The following is a 23,450-nucleotide window of genomic DNA, read 5'->3' on the forward strand; positions in this document are numbered from 1 at the left end:
TTATTTAGATAGGAGGCCCCGAGCTTAAGAAGAAGCTTCCTCTTAACCGAAGATTGGTAGGCCGGTTGGCTTTGGGAGCCCACGGTAAAACCACAAACGAGGCAGTGCAGGGTGACATGGGTTGGGCCTCTTTTGAAGTCAGAGAAGCACAGAGCAAAATCAGTTTTGAAGAAAGACTCGGGAACATGGATGAAAATAAATGACGGCTAAAGTGCGCAAGTATATGATCTGAAAAGCGTGGACACCGAATGGAGGAAGAGGTCAAGAAAGCTGGCGACCAAGTAAAGGATAATTTAAGCTGTAAATAGACAACTGCAGGAGTCATCACAAAGAAAGCGAGAGAAATAGAGACAGTGAATTGGATGCAAAAAAAAAATGGAAACAAAAAGGACCATTGAGATTTACGTGAATGGGAGGAAGGAAATTAGAAGGGAAAATCTGTACGATAACACAAAGGGCAGTGCCTTGCTATTTGAGGCTCGAGCCGGTTGCCTAAGGACGAAAACATATCGGAACAAATATTCGGAACTAGACGAGACATGTGTATGCTGCAGTAAAGATGCAGAGACCACTCAGCACATCCTAATAGAATGCGACGGGATCCACCCAGCGAGAACGGTAGGTAACGTAGATCCTTCCAAAAGGGCTTGGATTTAAATTGGACGGAAGCATCAACCGGTCAGCAGTCGAGATAAGCAAGATACGTTTAGAGTATGGGTGGCAAAAAAGCTGGGGAAAGATTGACACGACCGGATCCGTTACAGGCATAGATATCGGTACAGGGTAGTAGAGAAGTTTTGAGGAAGAAAAAAAAGGTTAAGGAGATGTGTATATATATATATATATATATATATATATATATATATATATTATATATATATATATATATATATATATATATATATATATAAACGTTTATGAAAGATATGTCCAGTATACCTGATTAACTCAAGCAGGATAGGTGACTATTTGACACCGCCCCGCTTCAAATAGGATGCCAATAAATCGTCGTCATCGTTATCGAAGAGCGAGAGAGGAGCCCACGGCAGCAGGGCATCTTCATACATAACGCGTTTCGGCTGTTCGCGCTGTCGGATAGTCATCGTAGATGAGTTATGCCGGACGTTTTCTAAGTCTTCCTAATGTATCCAATATATGCCAATACCTGGTCCCTACAGCTGTTTCCCTGGTGAATGGTTTTGTTCCTACCATATGTATCAAAAACAAGTCCGCCCATTTCGTTTCACGCTTTAGCATGAAACATATATTGATGCATCGGGTGCTCAACGTGAAACATCACTGGACATAATGCGCATAATGTGCAGAATAGCACAATAAATTTTCGTGCTTTGCCCATGCATGCGCTCAGCATTGCACAATATGGGGCGTAATACGCTTGCACTTGCAGCATATAGCATAGAGCATTCATGCGTCATGTACTCATCATGGAACATGATCGAAGAGCATGAGCTTGAAACATTGCATGAAGCATAGCGTGGAACATCATGCACTTAGCATAGAACGTTTCCTTTTCTTTTCTTTTCTTTTTTTTTTTTTTTCTGTGTGTGTGTGTGTGTCGGTCTTGCCTTGGATCAGCTACCAACCGCCCAGTTGCTGGTTTCGTTTGCAGAGTAAAGGAATGCCTGAATTCTAAATTGCACGGCATGAAAGCAGGACAATATTTTATGAACGCTTATACTTGCAATGACACATATAACGTGTCTTTTCACTACCTCCGCAATTTACAAATATGCGGCGGCCAAGTTTAAATTGTTGGAGCTGTTCTGTGCAACTGCACTAACTGGAGTAACATGCGCACGTGCGCATAGAGAAAAATGAATAAAGAAGTCTGTAATATGTGAAGCCAGTTTATACGTTCTTGTGCATTTCGGACTCTGCATTAAAGCCGATGCCATTGATTTCCGACTACAATAAACGGATCACTAATTACCGAGGTAGTTTCGCAAATTATTTTGTAACGTGTATTGCTGGTCACTCGGGCAATATTCATGCATATACATCGATCTGATAGCAAGCACAGCAAAGATAGTGAAATTTGATAAAATAACGTCCTTTTCAGCCGCGTTCTACCACACATTGGTCAATAAATGATCATTTTCTCTGCAGTGGTTCGTTTCGCGACATTCGCACTGATCGCAACCAATTCATCTGGGTTCGCACAACCACATTCCTTGACTGATTCGCACCGTACTTATGCCAGTACCACGCTCCCAGCATGCTATGGGACGCACCAGGACGCACCAGAGGACGCACCAGCAAAAAGACGGAATCAAATGCGTGCAACATTGCGAGCAGTTCACAGTAAGCAGCGCTCCGATATGGAGCCAGGATGTCGCGTTTTGCTTCGCCATCTCTACGGGCTCCGCATAATGTGAATGGGCCGCGGCGAGGCCATCGCTTATTGCGGACAGCAACAGCGCCCACTGTAGACGGAGCGCATTTCCGCGAGCATTGACCTACTTTTCGGGAAGCGTAAGATTTACTACGCTCCTTACCTCTTCCCTCCCCCGGGCCGCAAGCCATCCTCCTCAGCTGGCGCGAGAGCATCAAGTCAGGGACGTCCTTTCTACCCCCCTTCCCCACCATACCGCCTCCTTTATCTGTCTATTTATTTAATAACGAACCCCCCCCCCCCCCCCCCCCTCCGATGCCACCGAAGTATACTGCTGAACGTTAGCACTGTACTGGCTGCATAGCAGACGAAAAACGGGCTGGCGATTGCAGGCGACAGTGGGATTTGCGGGGTGACGTTCAAATTTTGGCCTAGCGCTGCAGCCCACCTTGGCTGGCGTGTTTCGTAAAATATTTTTTTTTCACCGCTTCAAAAGAAAACGAGCTACGAGAGTGAAAGCGAAGCGTCTGCTAGCCCGGCTGTTGCGTGCTCGATTTCTTTTTCTCTCTCTCTCTCTCTTTCTTTCTGCCGTCTCGCGCACTGCGGGAGGTTTTTATTTGCCGTTATTGCTTAGCGCCGGTAAGGAGAGACCAGGGAAAGGGAAAGCGACCGTGTGACCTAGTGGCTGACAGTAGGGGGAGGGTGAGGCCATCTAGGGTCTGCGGACCCCGGGCAAGCCCGGGGCCCGGGACTTCGCATGGACCTTCAAGAGGAGGCGGGGCCATACGATGGCCGCCAGCCCAGCCCCTTGCTCCAGGTCCGCAGAATATCGCCAGCCGGGAAACTCGCCGAAAGCTTGCCGCTTTTAAACGACGCAACAATTTACCAGAAAAAATGCAACTTACAGATTGCTGCGCCATCTACCAACTTTCATAAACATTAGTTTTATAAACTCGCGGCGTTTGTAACCAAGTTATGTTTATTTTTTTTTTCTATAGATGACGCGTAAGTATGTTAGCATTTATAGATTGTTGCTGCAAAAACTTACATTTTTGAAGTCAGGTTGCGTGACTGTGAGAGTTAGACAGTTCTTTTTTTTTTTTTTTTGCACAGGCCAGCGTCGTCTGCTACAAAGGGATTTTAAGGGCTCGCCTCACTCTGACGAACCATGTGCACCAAGCTGTGTGACTTGAACGTAGAAAGGCTTCGCGAAAGGCATCGGAACGAGTTTTACAATGTGTCGCTTCGAAAGGTTGGCGCCCGGGGTTTCGAAAGCCCCGGCCCCGGGTCGCGTCCAATCGCGACAGAGCGCGGCAAGTTTGTAAATTCATGGCCGCTCAATAACGATACACAGGGTGTCAACATTGATGAGCAGAATCACCCGGGTGTTTTCTTTGCATTCTAATACCACGAAACGCTGACTTTTATTTTTGTGAGAAAAAAAAAAAGAACACCAACGATAAAATTAAGTGCGAAGTACGTGTAAATATGTGTGATGAAAAAAGTTGGCCGTTCAGGTCGCGCTAACGGTTGCGAAGAAAGACACGCCGCGCAAACGGTTGCGAAGATAAGGCACGCATCACCGCCGATAACGTGGCGTGCCGCATTCTTGACGGTTGAGCGACGAACGCGGGCGCGCGAGGTGCCGCAATATCCTGTCGCCGTCAATCATATGCCTTACCGCACGAAGCAGATGGCCCCTAGAATAAAACGGCGTACGAGCGTCGTCAACCGCTGCAACGGAAGTCGACTTCTGTTAACAGGAAGCGTCACAATGTCAAAAATAATAATAATAATAAACACCGCAGAGAGCATGACGGGTCTTGCGGGGCAGCAAACTTCGAAGGCGCCTACTCGGATCAAGCTCTGCGATGGCAGCTCGCGGAATCCTTGAAACCCGGTGCTCGGGGCCAGAGCCGCGGCTCGACTGAGAGGTTCGTGATTTGCCCGCGTAGTAGCGCTGCCGGTAGCGTCGGTGGGAAGCCCGGGCGATCCCCGGGCGTGACGTAGCGGCCCGGGGCCGCGGTTTAGTGCGCATCGACGACTACGCAGCCGGGACACTTTTTCCTGCGTATGGCCGCGGACGCGGCTGGCGGCTGCAACGCGAGGGGATGCAACTTTGGAGAAATTTTCAAGTTCGCAGGTCGAATTTGCAGCGCATCTTGTAAAGCGAGGAGCCTCAAGTGCAAAGGAAGGCCGGTAACGCCCGGAAAGAGCAGAAGCATGCGTAGGTGAGGCGCAACGGCGAGTTTTCGGCACCGTCTTTTGCAGCGCTCGGCGGCGTTTCCAGAGAGCTGTGCCCAGGCGCTGCCGGAGTAGGGCGCACTCTTGCAACCAGGTAGCGCAACCTGTCTAGGCCTAGCAGCGGACGACGCAACGCTCGCACTGAACCACGTTTCTGAAGCGTAACGACGAATGTATCGGGCGTGTCATTGTGTGATTTGGTTGATTTGAAGTAGCCAGGACAACTAAGCCGGCCGGCGAGTAGTTTGTTGTATCGGTGCGGGCTATTGCGGCCGACAGTTTGCTCGGCCGACCCTACTCTGGTTTCGCAAGCGTTCCAAGCCAGCGAGCTTCGCCGGCGGCTCTGCGCAGCGCTTGGCTAGAAACGAAGCCGTGTGAAGGCTACGGCGCGCGTCAGATGATACCGGCAGCGGAAGATTGCAGCAAATTTTTGACGTCGACGTAGGAACGAAGGCGTGAGACGCTCGCTTATTTATGCGCAAATCTTCGCCTTCACGTGCGGTGGGCCGCACTGTCAAAAAGTCGCGCAAAGTTTTGCGAGCGCACGATTCCTAGCCTCGACGCCAGCGCATCCCCTCGTCGACTGGCCCAAGATCGTCTGCAACCGCGAGGCCCCGGCTGCAACGGAAAACGCGACGGTCGCAGGACATCGGAAGACAAACGTACGCGACTGCCACTTTTGACCGGACAGATTTTATTTTTCGCCGCGAGTTTTGTTCACTAGCCTCTCGTGCCGAACTTGATGACAAGTCGCGGTAGAGGCGAGAGAAGGGGAAGCCGAGAAAGTTTTCTCTCGTAACCTCGGCTCCAGCGATCCGATCGGCGAAAGACCAACCAACCCCACGCTGTGTGTGTTTTGTGCGTGCGTGCGTGCGGTTTTGTCGGTGCGGCCGCCGCCGGTTGAATGGGCCTTGTCGTAAAGCGAGTAGCGTAGAGGCTGCAGCGACGAGCCCCGATGCTGACGTCCGAGACGGCGGCATGCGCAAGTTGTCCAAGTCCAAGAGCGGCAGTGACAAGGCGGCGTCGTCGTCCATCGGCGGCGGGTCCCACGACGCGACGGCGCTGCGCCTAGCCAGCTACCGCGGCGGGGAAGCGGCAGTGTCCGTGCCGTCGTCGACGGAAAGCCCTAAGGTTAGTCCTAGCTCGCCCGAGGACGACCACGGGGCGAGTTCGTCGGAACCTGTTGCCGCCGCGGCGCCCGAACAGCGCACCATGAGCGGTCTCGACCAGCCGTCGACGAGCCGGGGGGACGTTGTCAAGGTGCGTACACTACACTACGCCACATAACCACGCCACTCCCGGAGAACCGGGGGTAGTGGGTTCGAGGCAGGCGCGAGTGTTTTTTCCGCGTGGTGGTATCCCCCTTTCCCTCGCTTTTCATCGATTGTTTGATGCCGGGGGCATTAGCATTTCGGGCGTGCGGGCTCGGTGTTCGCCGGCCGGCGGGGGTGGGCTGTCACGCCGCGGGCTCCGGCCCCGCGCCCTGCGAGCGCACGCCCGCGAAGTAAGCCCCGGACCTAACAACACGGCGCCGGCGTTTTCTCTCTCTTTTTTTCGTTCTCGGGGGGGTGCATTTCGAGGGTAGCCACCGATAAGCTTGGGGCAGGTGTCAGACGACGCCAGTGACCGTTCCCGTGGCCACTGCGATTCGCCGCGTTTCTTTTCAGCATAGCGGCGGCATTCCTTCCGTTTCCGAGCTTTCTTTTTTGATCGTAGACCGTCGGTGTACTTTGGCACGCCTCGCAGAGGCGGTTCCGGCGATCAGGGCGCGAGAAATCTGGCCATTTCTGAGATTACACGCAGACAGAAACTCGTGGTGCTTTTCGACGTCTCGTTACAAGCTGTGTACTGCAGAGGACTCGGGCGCGTCACCTTGCTTTATGCAGATTTGTCGCTTTTTTGGGGGGTCTAATAACGTTGTTTGTTATTGCGGAGGCACAAATTCCTCCAACTGCTGCATCGGGACTTGGCGTGTGTAAAATTCCGCACTTATTGCTGTTGTACTCGGATATCAACTGCTGGCTGTAGGCTATGCAGTGTATTATTTAGTTTTACAGTGCAATGACGCTTATCACCCACAAACTACTTATGTAAAAGTGCACCAGTTGCACTGCTCCATTAGTAAGATGCAAGAGGAGGAGCCTCCATGCTTTTCTGTTGTACTGATTGTGTTGTCGACATTGTGCTGTTGTTGTTAAACAAGTGTGAGTGGCAGGTCTGCTAGTTCTCTGTACAGCTAGTTCGATACACATCCTGATTAAGCTCCCACACTGTGTACAGCTATGCAGATTGCAGGTTTGTGAACCGTTGCATCACGTGCTGGCCAATGCCCCTATCATGTATCTCCGTATTAAGTCGTGAAAGCCGAATCATGTTCTGCCTGGTAAAGCTCCGTCGAGATAGCCAGTTTGTGATGTTTGGTGATATATGTGACAAGTGAGTTGCAATTGCAGAGATACTGTCTTCTGGAATAAGATATGTCTAAAGCACCATCCTTAAGGTGTTTCCTAATGGGATCGCATTCTTCAGGGTGTATGGCGCTAGTGTTAAGTTCCAAGGAAAATAAATGTGTCAACTTATCTATGCTGGGTCGAGCTTCATGTTAGTGGAACGACGGCTGCCATGGCTGATTTGTCACTGATATTTTTGCAGTGGCAAGGCTTCTAGTTGCAACATATCTGCTCTTGCGAGTATATCTTGAGCTGGATGCTGTTTGTGGCCATTGTTCAGTGTGGTGCACGTTTCCCAATACAACAAACTTCTCGATTGACTGCTCAGTTGGTATTGCACATTGAGACATGAAAGGAAACACCTGATGAAGCACCCAGACTTGGAAAAAAATCTAATTCAAGTATCTCCCAAAGAGCTGGCACGTGAATGCATGTCTGTCGTTCAGAAATGTATCAACTTAATGGGTTTAATGTCAGAAATCTCAATCTAGCTGTGAAAGACGCCGCATTGGGGGTCACAGATCCACTTTGACCACGTGTGGTTATTTAGCTTGCACACAATGCTGAAGACATGTGTTCATGTGTTACATCCCCATGTAAATGGAGCCGCTGCAGCTGGGAATCAGACCCATGACCTTGCGTACAGCAGCAGACTACCATGTCTCATGCAGTGTGTGCGCTTCAGTTGTTCGCCGTGTGAATGCGACATGTTTTGTGTATTCCTTCAAGTGTCCATTTTTTTATTGTCCTTTTTTTTTAATTTGTTTGGCTATTAAACGCAGCTTCTTTTATTAAATCTTCCTGCTTGGTGAGCTTTTAAGGTAACTCTGGGTTGAAAATTGAGTGTAACTTGCATTGTGCAAGTGCGACATTTTAAAGTGCCCCTCTTGAGCTGTTGGTTTAGCGACGCCCTTATCTGCTGGAATTCAGAAGATAAAGCCAACTTCGTGGTGTTCCGGCCGATAGCTCCTTTTCTAGGTGTGCAGGCATGCCAAACCTGAAGTGACGTAGCAACGGCCGGCGTAGTTATACTTGTGTGGGATATTTTGGTGGAATAAAATTAGAATTAGCTGCCCAACAATGAATGTGCGTCACTGACTCTGTCAAAAAGCACTTCATTTTTCAGTTGAACTCAGAAGGAATGCCGAAGTATTTGTACTGACAGCCCAAGAAGGCGGATTAATTTAATTTAGCAATGCTTCTTGGTTTATCAATCATGGATTTGTTGTCGCGTGAAAGGATGGGTGTAGTGCAGGAAATGTGGCGAAACTGAATTTGCAATGCACAGAATTAATTGGTGCCATGCCTGAAGAGGTTAAAGTTATAAAGCTGGTGGTTTCTGGTTACGAAATCAAAATTTTCTTGAATGTGCAAAGGGCCTGGCCTGCCAATCATATATTTAACCTCCCATTCAGGTGTGACAGACACATCCTGCGTGCATCCCGGACCCAGATGTAGCAGCTACATCTGGATGGTGGCAAAAAGAAAAAAAAAAAAAAAAAAAGAAAGCTCAAGTATCATGCCTTGGGTGCACGCTCCAGTACTGCAGGTGGTCTGAAGTAATCCAGAGCTCGCCTCTATGGCATCCCTTGCAGCCTGAGTGTTGTTCGTGGGCATAGAAGCACATAATTTATCCAATCATTCAGCGATGACTTCTACTTGGTGAATGTCAAAAAAAAAGTTGGGTGTTTCCCAGTACACTGCATGTGGAAAAGCCATTCCTGTACCCCAAATAAAAAGGAGTTCATGCACCCAGTTCACATTTTTAGATGCTGTGGAACTTGATAGCAATTGAAAATTCGGAGACTACGAGTCTTGCTGTATTATTACTATTATTTCACAATTATTGTTTGTATGTGGAGCTTAAGATTGCAAGAAAGTTGTCTGAACTAGATCTTCAACAAAAATAATAGGCACCTGAAAGTGTTATGCTAAGTTCAGCTCAAGGTACTATCATCAAAAATTCAAATGTCAACAATTTAAATACTACTGCAGTGCACAGTGCATTGTTCCATTTCCAATTTCACAGGAATTTGTGACAGCTGCCCAATTCAACATGTCCCACTTCCACATAAAAACACGTAAAAGGTGTTCGTTCCTGTTCACGTCTCAATTTATGCTGATCGTAAATGGGTATGATACAAGTAATACTAGAGAATCATTGAAGCCCAAGTACTTGTAAATTAAAAGGCGTTCAACGGTACACAAGTTTAAGGCTACCAAGTGGTGCATCTGACCTATGCCTTCCAGCTGTCTTTCCAATTATTCTTTGATCTGTTGCATGTTAAAGGACCTCAGAGGGTCAACATTAATCTGGAGCCCCCCACTACGGTGTGCCTCATTATCAAAAAGTGGTTTTGGCACGTAACACCCCAGAATTAAAATTTTTCTGTCATTTCCGATTGTAGAACTACGTTGAGTTTACCATTGTGAAGTGTAGTTTTGTCCCGCATGGACAACATTGTGCATATATTACAATGAAACACAGATTGGAAGCCATACTTGATGTATGCTTTAAAAGTAATTGTATCTACATATACAGACTCACGATCATCAGCGACTGCGCTCTATAGAATTTGTCTAAAATGAAGTTATTTACTTGGCATTCACCTGACGTCACAAGCTATCAGTCACTTTTGAGTGGCAACTGCGATTAAACTGTGTTTCAAGGTAATCTCGGTCCAGCATAACAGTTTCACATCTGTTAAATAGCTCTCTCGGCATATTCTGGCTTCTGCCTTGTTATTAAGTTTGCTGGAGTCGTGGTTGTCGAGGCCGTATGGAAATAACCCCTTCAGGTGCTGAGTGCTTCATTGTGCGTGCCAAGATTTATCTTTAATAGTGTCTAAGACATGTTGCATGCATCTTCAAATACTTCTGTCCTAAGCCTATGGCGCAAGTTTGAATAATATGTGTAAAGTTTTTCAGTGTAATATGATGCTATACAATGTGAAGCAACAGGTAGGCATTAGTTTTGCAGAAGCTGAGTGCAATACTCTTACGGCCTTTTCTCAACTGCTGGCAGGAATGCAAATTAGTACTATCACATATAAATTGATAAGCGACTACTCCGAAGTCTGTGTTGCTGCTATTCCAGGACAAGTTTCATCACACTGCCACAAAGCATGCCGGTATCAGTTGTCCTTAGCAGGCTCAAGGGCAACTATAGTAAGGATCATGTTGTGTTTATGCCATGGCAAACCCGCTTACCCAAGTGAAATAAGCCGTACCAGCTTACCCGTCGAGATTAAATTGCGGGGTGATGATAACAATTAAAATATTATACAATGAGGTAAGGCCATTCTTTTCGGCATTCCCTTCAGTGTTGCCTCGAACCCATGTACATCGGGACAGCGGAGAGGAATGCTGTGATGATGTCGCCGGGAGGGCCCGTTACGTCTGCATTCTTGAGCGGGTCGAAATTGGTCTAATGAGCGCCACCGAAAACTTTAGTCTTCTGAAAGGGCCGTTGCACGCCGTGTTTTTGACCGTGGTAAATAAACGCGCCCAGTCGCCCTGCATCGTCATAGCGAACACCAGCTGAGTCACCCAAGATCAAAAGTATGCGGTGCGGGGGTTCTCCCTGATGAAGTAAGTCAAAGCGGAAGACTGCAGTTCAGTCTTGTCATTACAAATGTCGCAGTGCATTGTTCAGTTTAAGGCCCTCGGTCTGAGTTCGTGAGAAACTCGTTCTTCTTCACAGAACCCCCTGCTCCGCATAGTGTTACCAGGCGTGTGTACACGCGGCAGGGAGCCCGCGATATCGTTCGGAAGGCCGTCCGCCCTTTACGGCAGCTTGAAGTTCTCGCCGCTCTTGTTGTCACGCACGAATAAATACGATGGCTGTTCATTGACCAGATGTGTGCGGAGATCGCGGTTAAGCAGTGTCTTTGACAGAACGAAAAACTGTGAGAACGAGCGTGTCCCATAAAACGGAGGCTGTGTCGGAGGCACGTGGCATATAGCTGCCAACATTTACTAAGTTATCGTAAAATGTTCGATTTTTCACGCTTGTCTAAGATGGTCATAATGACGGCAATAATTTTACGCGACTTTTTTTATTTGCCGTAGCACGGCCTCCAATCGGAGGCGTTGCTGATAGAGCAGCATTGGTTAGCATGTGCCTCCAGTGACGCGCGTTCAGTGACTCCGATGAGGCAGAAACAATCACCGAGCACAGTAAATTTTAATTTGTTGTTGACATCGCGACCACTTCAGAGCAAATGATCACAACATACCTCACCGCATCCGTGGTCGTACTTTTAATGCATACATGTAAGCACTCTTACAACCATGGTTTTTTGGCCTTTTTAAAGCCTTATTACATCCACATTCATTGCCATATCACTGCAGCGCTCTTTGTCCATACCTGGCCTTGCGCCACAGAACACCATCATGTTTACTTGCTTCCCGTTCACCGAAAAACTGAGTGTAAAAGAACACGGGCACAGTCGCCGACTGATACTTCAGAGGACTCTCGGGCTGAAAATCTCTTCGCTCGTAAGTGCTTCATGCTATTGATCGGCGCCATCCGCTAATAATGCGTCCATCACCGCGATTGACTGGCGTTCAATCTTACGAACAGTGTCGGCGTAAGAATGTTATTCGGTCGTTTGATCTCTTGATCCTGCTCGATTATTCGAACCTACGCGCAGCACCGCCACCCCCTCTGCAGAACTGCCAAAACCTTGGATCTAACCCGCCGCAGAAGCTCTGAAGTTCTAATAGGGACGGAATGCAAAAATGCGCGCCACCGTGCTTTGGGTGCACGTACTGATACGATATTTACCACTTGTCGTGTTTATGCGGTAAATGAATCTCCGGAACGTCTCAACCCAGGTGAAGATACTCTCAAGCCTCGGGGCGCCCGAAATGATAGCGTCTCTGCAACCAGTTGTGGTTTCGTTTTCCAGGAAGTGACCATGTCGGGACGCCATTAGACTGTGGGTGGTCCCATGGGAACAGGACACTGCGGGGTTTTGATTCTCGTTTGGTTGCCTCCTGGAGCTGCTACTCGTTATGACGGCCGATGTAGCAGCATGGCGGACGACCCAGCGCTCTGGAGCGAGAGTCGCAACTTGGCGTCACGACATGGTCACTTCGTGGAAACCAAAAACTGGTTGTAGAGAAGCTGTCGTGTTAAATATTTTAGGGCACCTTGGAGCTTGAGAGTATTTTTATAGAATTTAGAGCTACCGGACGTTCATACAAAGAAAAAAAAATACAGTAAAAAATATGTCAGTACGTCTTTAAAAAAACGCCGATGTGGTCAAAATTAATCCTGAGCGTCCTCCCTCCACGGCATCCCTCAAAACCCACAGTGCAATTCATTGAACTAAACCCCGCAATGTTAATTTTAACCACTGCATAACGGCGACCGCAATTTCAACCACTGGTACGTGCATATTTCGCGAACTTGTCTTGGACGCATGTCGCGGAGTTCTTACGGAACGAAATCTGCGATCTTTTTTAACATCCTCAGTAATGAAACAGCTTTCAGAAATTATTTACTTGACTTTAATATCTTCTGGCTTCGACTCTGCTACTCTTTAAATAAGGGGTGCTATTCTGGACAGTCAAGCTCCGGCGTGTTTCGAGCCAATCACAGAAGCCGTAGCAGCCCCTAAGCCGAACCGACCAGATGGTTAATTTTGCACTATGGCTAAGCTTGGCCATGCCCAGAACAGCACCATACGTTGGCAGTTCTGCTCTTAAATTCCGAGGTTTGGTGGCGCCGCGGATCTCGGGGGCCATGCTGGTAGGTAGCGAAGCTCTGTGGGCATTGCAATGCCGGCATCGCCATGCGACAGAGAGAGAGAAACGCGGACATGTTGGCCTGAGTTGATATCCTCTAGTTTTGGGGAAGGGAAAGAGATGTATGAGAAGTGCTGACGAGGATTGGCAAAATAGGCTGAGAGTGTACACGTTCGTGTCTGAAGGGCCCGTTCACAGCCTTGAATCTAGGCCTGTGTTAATAATTCTGACAGTGCCTTTATGGCTCGCTTTGTTGATATTACGTCCGCCCAATGTACCAGTAATACGTTTCCACTCAACGTCCTGTTATTAGACCATAACGCATTGCCTTGCCGATGGGGGCAAAGTGCAAAAACGTTCGTGCACTTCGATTTAGGTGCACGTTAAAGAATGCCGGGCGGTCAAAATTATTCCGGAGCCAGCCACTACGCCGTGTCTCACAATCAGATCGTGGTTTTCCCACGTAAAACACCTAGCATAGAAAAAGAACGCGTTGTCTTCTCTTCCTACGTGGTCGTCTGCAGAAGGGTTGTCATTTATATTGTTCGTTGACGGCGCAGATATTTTTGATTGACTATTGAATTTCTTTTGTCGAATTGTTTATCATTTTCTTCATTGACCTATAATTAACTACTGCCGATGTTCGACAATGTTACTGTGCATTTTTGTTTGCACTCGTTTTATCTTTGCTCCTAACATTTCTGTTGATATAATTGTAATTGCCTCCTCATTTATTTTTTTTTCTCGTGATTTTTTTTCCTGATGCTCTCGTAAGGGCCTCTAGGGGTATATTGGAATAAATAAATTTGGTAGTTCGCTCAGTCATGTGGACTGTTGCGTCGCGACGTCGTAATGCGCCGGCTCGCTCCGATTCAGCGATCAGCACCATCATAGTAACTGGCCTTAGTGCCACGCACCGTCAGCGAACTTCGCTCTGTGCCTTGACGTCACGGTGACGTCGAGACACAGGAATTCCGAGTGGCATCACATTTAAATGAAGTGTTTCCTAACCTCGCTCAGTGTCATCCCTTTGCGAACCTGAAGCGTTCGACGCAGTTGCTGCAACTCGAAAAATATGCACCAGTGCCCGTTTGGAGTCGTTCAAGCACACACTCGGGCGTCCCAAATATGCACGCAGTTGCGCGCAATCTACGGGGATGTCAACCACTGTCTCTACTGCAACATCAGCAGCACTTGTTTGCCGTCCAATTCATACCGCCGTCCGCCTGTCTCTTGACGTTATATGCCCATGGTTTTTTCGTTCCATCACCTCTTTCGCGGTCTTCAGCATCTTCACGAGCTCCAAGTTGCCCGTCGTGGTGGCGTAGCGGATACGTAGTTGCGCTACTAAGCTAAACACGGGGTCGCGGTATCAAGTCCCTGCCACGGCGGCCGCATTTCGATGGGTACGAAATACAAAAACGCCCGTGGGCCCTGCATTGGGTGCACGTCAAGGAACCCCAGGTGGTCAAAGTTAATCCGGAGCCCCTCACTACGGCGTGCCTCATATTTCATAATCATATCTTGGTTTCGGCACGTAAAACCCCAGAAATTAATTGTTAGTGTACCGGTGAAATACAGTGATTGTGCAATTCTTTTTCCTTTAAGGATACCGGTTCACTTGTAATGTCATACCCCCGTATGGGCCTCGCCCCATTTATTGTTCTTTTGCGGATTTCTTTCTTCATGATCCGTGTCCCCTGTCACTAATTGGCCCAGATATGCGTGTTCTTGGCTGACTTATTCCCATCGCGAACTCTTGTTATCTTGCCAGAGTATTCAACGCGTCATCTTAGTATTTTGCACCTAAATTCTCCAACCTACCTTTGGACTTTGCCGGTGTAAACTCTCTTTTGTTGTTTGTCATGGGCCGTTCAGGGCGTACTATTTTAAATAGTAACACAGTGCTGTTTCGTCTTTGTACGGCTGCCCACTCTCTTCGTCTATTCGCGCCCGTGGTCACGAACAATCGCCCATTGGCTGGCGTCTATGGTGCGTCTCGAGACTCTATGACTCTATGAAGAAAGAAGGCTTCGAAAGGTGCATGGGAGAGGGATCGATGTTTTATTCGAGAATGTCACCTTCCTACTGCATAATGTGGAATAAGTATTGGCTCGCACGTTCTTGACAGCATTGTCAACGGATTGAGAGCGTTTTCTCGTCGTGCTAAAAAAAAAAAAAATGTTGCAGTGCCGCTTTAAATCCCACCAATTAATCAATCGACTTTTCTCGCTTTGCCTTCTGGTGTGACGTCACGGCACAAACTATGCAGCCATCCCATACTAACTGTAGATCGCGGATGCACCTGGGAGTGATTCGGTTCATCATAACCGGACGGCATTCTTGAGCGAGACAAGCACGGTGGGCTTAGGCCTAACTGAAAGGCTCTGTCCGCAAAACACCGAGACCACATTTAGCGCCTGTTCTAGGGAGAACGTTATTGCGGGAAAGAATACCGAGCCGGTCTAATACCACAAGACAGATACGAGCGCTCTAAAGATTACAGAAGAGATCGTAAAGGCGATAAAGCAGAGTCGGTGTGCCTTTGTACTCTGACATCTCGACGCGTAATCGGAGCACCTGTGTGAAATTATGCCTTTGATGGGCGCTTAAGTGTGATTGTCCGCTGACCCGCACAGTTAAATCGCCCTTGACTGTATCGTTCGTGCTGCTGTGACGTCGGGTTTTCTGTAGAGCTCATTTATGCTTGTTAGATTTGTACCAATTTTACTCTCAAGGACGGACTGCTCGTTACTCCAGATATGGTTAAAAAAGAGAGAAAGAGAAGAGACTGGTCTGTTTAAACTCTTAACAAAAGATTAAAGATAGCGCGAATTCTAAAGACCAAATTGCAGAGAAATTTCACTTTAGCTAAGTTGGTCATAAATGAGTTGCATAAAAGCTTTTGACCAACTAAAGTTTGTTCGCTAGTAACAAGATGGCGCTCCCGACGCGCTGAGCCATTTCTTGCCTCAACACCCGACGCGTTGCCTTTGCGGCGGTTCGATGCCGGGTCCTGGCGGCCGCGTTCTGAAAATAAAAAATCTGCATTTTGGTGTAGGGGCACGTTGAAAGAACACCAGGGGAGGTATTCTTGTCGGAGTCCATCTAGTGGACATGTCCATTTCGTCTGCTGATGATGTTCTGATTGACTGGGCTGGGGTGCGCTTCAACAGGAGCCACGCGCCACAGCCAATCAGCAGAACTGATAGTTGGGCGAGTTGGTACGAATTCATAGTGAAATTCATAGTTGTACCTTACGTCCATTATTTTTCCCATGGGTTAAAAATGTTGCCAGCCCGGTATGGCGTTGAAGTGGTTTTCAGCTCACCTAACAAGGTGCAAAAAAACTGTGCCAAGCTATTTCAAAAAAGTTTGACAATAAGGTAAAAAGATGCAGCTGCGGTCTTAAAGAAGATAAAAAAAATCGCAAAATGCAGCATAGGTGTTGTATACCGGCTTCTGTTAACCTGTGGCAACGTGTACATAGGACAAACCGGTCGGTGCATAAACACCCGTCTTAAAGAGCATGAACGTTCTGTCGGTAAAGAAAATCTTTCGCACTTGTCGAACCACTGTAATCTACGTCATTGTGATCCGGTATTTTTTAACAGTGACATTTTGTTTTCAGATAAAAAACTAAGATGTGAAATAACAGAAGCGTTCCATGTTAAAAAGTGTGCTGAAAAATGCATAAGTCAACCATCGGTTGCAATTACTGACAAAGAATTTGCATTTTTGAATACAGGTTGAACCTTTTTAATCTGTTTTTAATCTGTTTCTGTTTATACTGACGACTCTTGTTGCACATGCTCAATGCAGATAGCTGGGGTATTTATGTTCTGTATTTTTCCGAAAATAAACATTTGTGAGTAAGCGCTCGTGTGTCCCTCTTCACTGAGCCAATGAGCACTTCAGCAACAGACGAAATGGACATGTCCACTAGATGGACTCCTACAAGAATACCTCCCCTGGTGCGCTGACTTGAGCTAGATGGTACGGATTCATTGGTGCGCTGCTAGATAGCGAAATGGCACTTCTGGAAGTCGTGTGATGAGATGCTGCGATTTGACGTGACGCACGCGCACGCGTTAAGCACGAAAACGCTTGTGCGTGTTTAATAGAGAGCTTTAGATTAGTGTCTCTGTGGTCTCCAGACTCCGGCCGCTAAAAGCGCCGTGCATGTCCTCGCCGTACTGGAGCAGCTGATCGCTGCTCTTTACATAATTTAATTACCTTGCTTGGCACCTGTGCTGCTCACGCAGGAGAAGCCCATACACAAGCTTCTTCGCGGCGAGTTTTTGTGAGCTTTCAATTGTGTTCGTGACTCCGTCCATGCTCTATAGAAGGTAGATGACACGTTTGAAGGACCTTTTTGGACTTTGTTGCTAGCCATGAGGATGCTGAACTTGCCTTTACCGTTGTACATCCTTCTTCTATGTCATCCTCACCCCTCATCCAGCTTTTATGTCCCCGTTTCCCCCTCCCCCTGTGCAGAGTAGCAGGCTAGAGCATGCTAGCTCAGGCCGACCTCTCTGCCTTCCTTCAAATAAATTATCTCTCTCTTAGATTAGTGAGACGCAAGCGTCTGGGCACCCTAGCGCCTGCGACCACAGTACTGCGCATGCGCAGACACCTACGTAGGCGTGTGCGCATGCGCGGTACCGTGGCCCCCGAGTGCTAGGGGGCCCTAACGCTTGCGTCTCCCTAATCTAAAGCTCTCTAATATGACCGTTTCCTGAACGAACGATCAGTAGTTGGCGTTCGTACTGTTTCTCGCGTTTTCTCTGTGTCGTTTGCCCGTGCTGTGTTAGGGGGATGGATCTGAAGACCTCCACCACCGAGAGATGTTAAATCTCGGAATTTGATGCGATTTATAACGTGCCCAGTGCATTCATTTGCGACTGCTTTTCCAAAGGTTGTCCCTTCGGCGAATGCTCTTTCAGTGAGAGATGAATTGCCGGTAGCTTGCGCCTTATGAAATCGCCATAGACACTGAAACACTGGTGTAGATGTAGAGACATATTTACTGACTGACGTTTCGGCCGGAGGACCGGCCTTCGAAACGTCAGTCAGTAAATATGCCATAAACGTTCGTCTTTTTTTCCTTTTTTTGAATATATATCTTCGGGTCTGGCGCGAAACCCTTCATCTTATATATATATATATATATATATATATATATATATATATATATATATATATATATATGTGTGTGTGTGTGTGTGTGTGTGTGTGTGCTGTGCGTACGTGAGTAAGGCTGCTTCTTGATTAGTGGACTGACAGGTGTGTACGACACTTTATCAGCCCGCAGTATTTTGTGAGGTAAATAAAGCAGCATCGAAAAAAAAGTTGCAGTGGCTTAGCTCGGCTATGCCAGGATATACGTAGCGTTAGCAAAGGTTCAGCTGATTATTCTTAGCTTTCCTGGTTGTCTCCTACGCTCAACCGCTAATTGCCAGGCAACTACTTCGGGATCCGATGAGTCAAGCTTCTCCGTTCTTCTGCGCTGTTGAGCAGCATTTGCGCTCTCCTTCTCCATGGCTATACCACACTAGCAAACGCCAGTCAGAAGCGCAGCGGCTCCAGCGCAGTGTCAGACGGCGAGCGCGCGCCGGCGCCAGTGCGTCTACCACGGCTACGACGTCACACCTCTGGAATGCGCAGACCGGCGGCGGAGTGCGTGAGAGGTGCCGGCTCCGGTGGCTCCGTTGCGCAAGCCGTGTGACATCACTGATCCTTGCGCATGCGCAGCACGGCTCTTGATGTGCCGCGCGAAACGGGCTTGGCTAGGCCAGTGTAGCTAACGCTACAAAATTGCCATTAGTAACCATTCCTGGCAGACGCTTCGCAAACTGTGACTGTACTTTCTGTTTTATTATGTGTTCTACGTCCTTATTTCCTTGCGCCACATCTTTGGAACAAAAGGTTGAACCATTTTCCACCTCAGACCACGGCTTCGCTGTGGAGCAACATATTTACCATTATTTTTGATTGAAGGGAAATGACACTGGGGGGAAATGGCACTAATTTGAAGTAGTCTTTATTTCGTCACAGAGAAGAAGCAGCCGTGAAATGCGTTTTGATTACCGCGAGATGACGCGAAAATCCAGGAGACAGCGTCAATGTTACAACCCATTATACAATGTTAAATCTTCATCTCTATGTTGATGCAAGAAAAAAAAAGCTTTTAATACATCTAACACGAGGATATGGTTTTACTTTAGCCATGTGCATTGATGTGCTGCTTGTGGTATCTATAGCAACGCCATTTAAACGACAAATGGGTTTTTCACGTTGGTAACGCGCACCGGTCGGTAATAAGAACCGACTTTGAAAACAATTATTCCGAGCTTCCTGTAGGCCTGGGGAGGTTATGCCGGTGTGCGCACTTGGTTCTTCTTGTTATTGCGATAGCAATTGTAACGACGCTCGAGTTGCTTTTCTGCCGCCTTGCGTGCTCTCCCACTGTGGACGGTGCATTCGCGGCTTGTGCTCTGAGGGTTAGGGGGCGTCCCGAGACGCAGAGTGCCGTTTGGCTGGGGAAAAAAAAAAACCAACGAAGCGTACATACTCGGGGACAACCTTTCTTGGCAGTGCAGGTAAAGCTGTGGGACCGAAGCGCAGTCTCCTTACGCGCCAAGAGTTCCCTAAATTCGTTAATAATTTTCGCATTTCCCCAGCTCAAGTAAATTTTACTTCATTTATTATTATGTTAACAGTGCAGTGAGAAGCCGTACATGATATACTGTAACTGTTGTGCTGTCTGAAAGAGAATTCCGTACATTTATTTTTTCATTTCTCGGATCCCAGAACATTTTCTGAGCACCTGTTTTGTACAGTAAACGAGAGTGCAGGCTCACGGACAACCGAGCAGAGGGGCGCGTTTGTTGATATGCCCGGGGAAAAAAAAAAAAACAACCCTTTGGTGAGAACGTAGTTCTCACAAACATACGGGATCTAGATATGGCATTGTGAACGGTAAAATCAATATTTCGTCAAATTTTGTCACGACTGGCAACGGGCGTACACAGCGTGTGAAGAAAACCGAAACTGGCACCGAAAGCAGCTGCTAGCTGCCGCACTACTTGGCGGAGTAACACGATTGTGCAGAGGCTCCGCCCCCTCTAGCCTTCGCTTCACTGCCAAGTACAGTGTACTAGAATACTCTTCTAGTACACTGTACTGCCAAGATAGCCACCGTAGCCAAGATAAGTTGTCCCCGAGTATTGGAAGCTAGCTCCACCACTGGAAAAGCTAGCGCCACCGTCGGCCGTGACGTGGTATGAGGGATCACGTGGGCACTGTGGCCGCGTCGTCTGCTTCGGAAGCGCCGAAGCGAGCCGAAAACGAGAGTTTAGTCCCATCTGCGCTACGGTTGTGAATAAGTGGGGATGTTTTGCCGCTTCGGCAGCACTTGAAAGCACTATAATAGCTAGTGGCTGCCTTTGAAGGCGTCCGACATGGTTTCTCGGTACCGCTGTGCCGGACGCGTACGCAACGGAGCCCGTTGTCAGCCTTCACACGTACCCGCATGCCAAGAAGCTGTGTGTAGCTTGGATTGCGAAACTTAGAACCGGCAAGCAGCCATCGGCTACAACTCGGGTGTGTAGCAAGCACTTCCGTGAGGAAGATTTCTGCTACGGCATTGGGGCTGCCATGTTCGGTGAGTAGCAGAAAGCTCGTACTGAAAGCTCGCCCGCGCGCGTGGCCCGGTTAATGTCATGAAGATTTTGTCTATGAACTTGTTGATGCTAGATACTGGCAAGTTCACCAGAATGGAAAGGGAACAGTAAGAAGCACATTCAAAAAGGCATGGCATATGCTCATGTTTTGTTAGCACCAAACAATGAATGTACTGGATTAACAACAGGAAGCAGCGGGAAATTCCTCGCTGAAAACACCGATAAACATACAGTATACGCAACTTGAGAAATAACGATATTGAAACGTCCAAGAACTTAAAAGGAAAAAATGAATCGTCGTGATGGCACATCACGAGTCGCCGTATAGCGACGAATCCCTAGTTATAACAAAATTATTTTTGCACAGCTCTGATGGCGTCCACGTAACAATGGTTGCTTGTGTACTTTCAAATTTTCATATGCTGCGGCCTAAAGCTCACGGTGCGAAAACGCGCTCGCAGCGAAATCGAAACATTGTGCGCGGACATGCATGCAGACGCGCAGTCGGACCCTGCGAACCCGTGCGATCGCTGCATTGAGCGATTGCCTATACCTAGAAGCTGGTTCTTGGACTCCATCGCGTCGACCGCGCGCGATGGGCGTTCACTGTACGTATTCGGTGAAGAGGTAGCGTCTGTAAACTATTCTGCGCTTTGTGTTTGCCCAAGATTACTATTTCGACAGTAAGAAATGTCCCTCGTTTCGAGAGTGCTTACAGAAATGGCCAGGAGGGCTCCCGCGTGGTTTTGTTATTGAGCGCCGACAGCCAAACCACGGCCACTGGACACCTTTTTTTTTTTTTTATCCAGCGGCCGTGGCCAAACCTACGAGGAGCGCGCCGCGTTATCCTTCATACTACGCTCAATCGGCCCGGTGGTTGAACCTCCTTGGGCCGTACAAGGGCAGCGTTCTGGCGTCCTCTGTAAGCATGAGCGTTGCGCGCACGCATACTCGAAGCGCACTGGCGTTCCTGCTGAGCTGGGGAGGTATTATGTAGCCCATCTATAGCAGACCCATCCATTTCGTCTGCTGCTGAAGTGCTGACTGGCTGTGGGCACGTGGCTCCTGCAGAAGCGCACCCCAGCCCAGCCAATCAAAACTTCAACAGCAGACGAAATGGACGTGTCCGCTATAGGCGGGCTATTACAAAATACCTCCCCTGCTGTGTGCATATGCGCTGGTCTGAGCAGTGGACGCCATGCTAACGTTATCCGATATATCTCACTGGTCGCTGACTAACGCCGATGGTTTGTCGTCGTCTCATGTAGCGCACCGTCGATGTGCGACGCCCGCAACGCCGCTGGCGGTGCTCCCCAACACGTCACCGTTGTGAGACTCCCGATAGCTGCCGGGGCGCTATTCCTTCTGCTCGGCAGGAGTTGCCTTGTACGCTGTGTCGCTCCAGCATGTCGCACATCCAGCGTACGAGTAAAAACATCAGTCAAATCAGTACGGTTAGAACGCTAAACGTTGCTGTCGCTGTCGATGCAGCGGGAGAAACTGCCTTCGGGAGAAACTGTCAAATTTTATGCACCGACAACCTGCGGCCTTCGATTGTCGGCTGTGCGGCGTGCGTACTCAGCTTCTCAGAAAAAAAAAAAATGCTCACAATCGCTGCTTAATCGTGCACTCCAAAACAGACGCGCTCGCGCGGATTCGCCGAAATTCGAGCATGTTGACGAGCGTCAACGTTTCCTGGAATCATGTGTAGGCCGTACGAAAAAAAAAAAGAAAAGCTGCCATGTGACGGTTGAACGCGCTCAGGACCTCTTGTAGATTGCGTGTTTTGCCCCGCATTTTGCCGGGATACGTCACGTCCGCATACAGACTTGCGCAATCTCTCCCTTTCGGAGTATCGTGCGTCATTCAGTGGGGTAACTGCAGCAGTCGACATACACTGACCTGCCAAACGTCGTTTGTTTCGCAGCGTCAGCTGTTCGAGTCGGATGTGTCTGTTCTGTCCGGGTCGGCCACGTCTTTTCAAAACTGTTTATGCGGCTAGTCCTCTGGTCCTTGATCCTGTCGGACAAATTATCATTAAGCATTAATTGCCTCCGATAAACTTGTCTTCGTCGACGGTGTTGCTGCCCCGAGTTGCCGCCTTAAGACCAGCCTCGGAGATTCCTTGTGCAACCATTGCTGATCACTTGAAATCTTCACCTTCTCGCGATACTCTCTCCATAGCCTTTAAGATCGACGCATGGTAAGAGGGGCCCTGCAATCACTTTTCAAGGCCCTCCATTATTGCTCTAGCTTGGTTCTCCGCCTGTCAATAAAAGCAAAAGAAGAAGAAAAGAATATTTAACGCACACACAAACTTAAGTTATCGGTCTCAGAATTAAGATTCAAAACACAATCAAAATGGGAGTTGCCCTTGGCTCGAGTTCGCGGCTCTGGATGCCACATTTGACTCTCCCATGACGTCATAGTGTGGCGCCCAATAGCAATAGGGCATTCTCGCTACGTAGCGGAAGTTGCTCCGCGATGGTCGCCAAGCCTGCTGAGTTTGTTGATGGCGTCGTTTCTATCGCGACAGCTTCTGCGAGGCGGAAGTTGGTGCGCCATGTGCAAGCCTTACCGTAGGTGCCAATGAAGCGATAATTAAGATGGCTGGAAAACGTAACGTGGTTTTTTCGCAGCGCTCGCCTTATCGCGACTACCGTAAATCGCACATTTCATTTTTAACGAATTATTGTACTGCCGCAGACTTCGTGTCACTTCCCTTGCGCGAAGTACACGATATCGCTGCAGTGATGGGAAGTGCTGCTCCAATTGCTCCAAACTGCTCCAAAAGAGAAATGCTGCTACATGCTGCTCTAAACTCATTTTTGTTAGTAACTGCTCTGAACCGGCGCCAAAACGGCGTTGGGAAGTTCGATCTCGTTCTGATTACCAACTGAGCACTGCTCTGGTAAGTGTGATATGTGACTGATTACTTTTACATTGTGATGCTCAGCTTTATCG

At 48.2% G+C, this 23,450-nt stretch overlaps 1 protein-coding gene across 3 annotated transcripts in view; it reads left to right on the top strand.

Annotated features, from left to right (window-relative positions):
* Window positions 1-4,372: 4,372 nt before the first annotated feature.
* The window catches only part of LOC119433923 (leucine-rich repeat protein SHOC-2-like), a 125,799-nt gene continuing 106,721 nt past the window's right edge, over window positions 4,373-23,450 (top strand). Inside the window, exon 1 of one of the 3 annotated variants that reach the window (XM_037701205.2) lies at window positions 4,373-5,857. In XM_037701205.2, the coding sequence (XP_037557133.1) occupies window positions 5,576-5,857 (282 nt within the window). In that variant the 5' untranslated portion in view covers window positions 4,373-5,575. The remainder of the gene's footprint in view (window positions 5,858-23,450) is intronic. The other 2 variants (XM_037701206.2, XM_037701207.2) reach the window with 2 other exon arrangements.

Source organism: Dermacentor silvarum, chromosome 11 (assembly GCF_013339745.2).
Source record: "Dermacentor silvarum isolate Dsil-2018 chromosome 11, BIME_Dsil_1.4, whole genome shotgun sequence".
NCBI classification, from domain to species: domain Eukaryota; kingdom Metazoa; phylum Arthropoda; class Arachnida; order Ixodida; family Ixodidae; genus Dermacentor; species Dermacentor silvarum.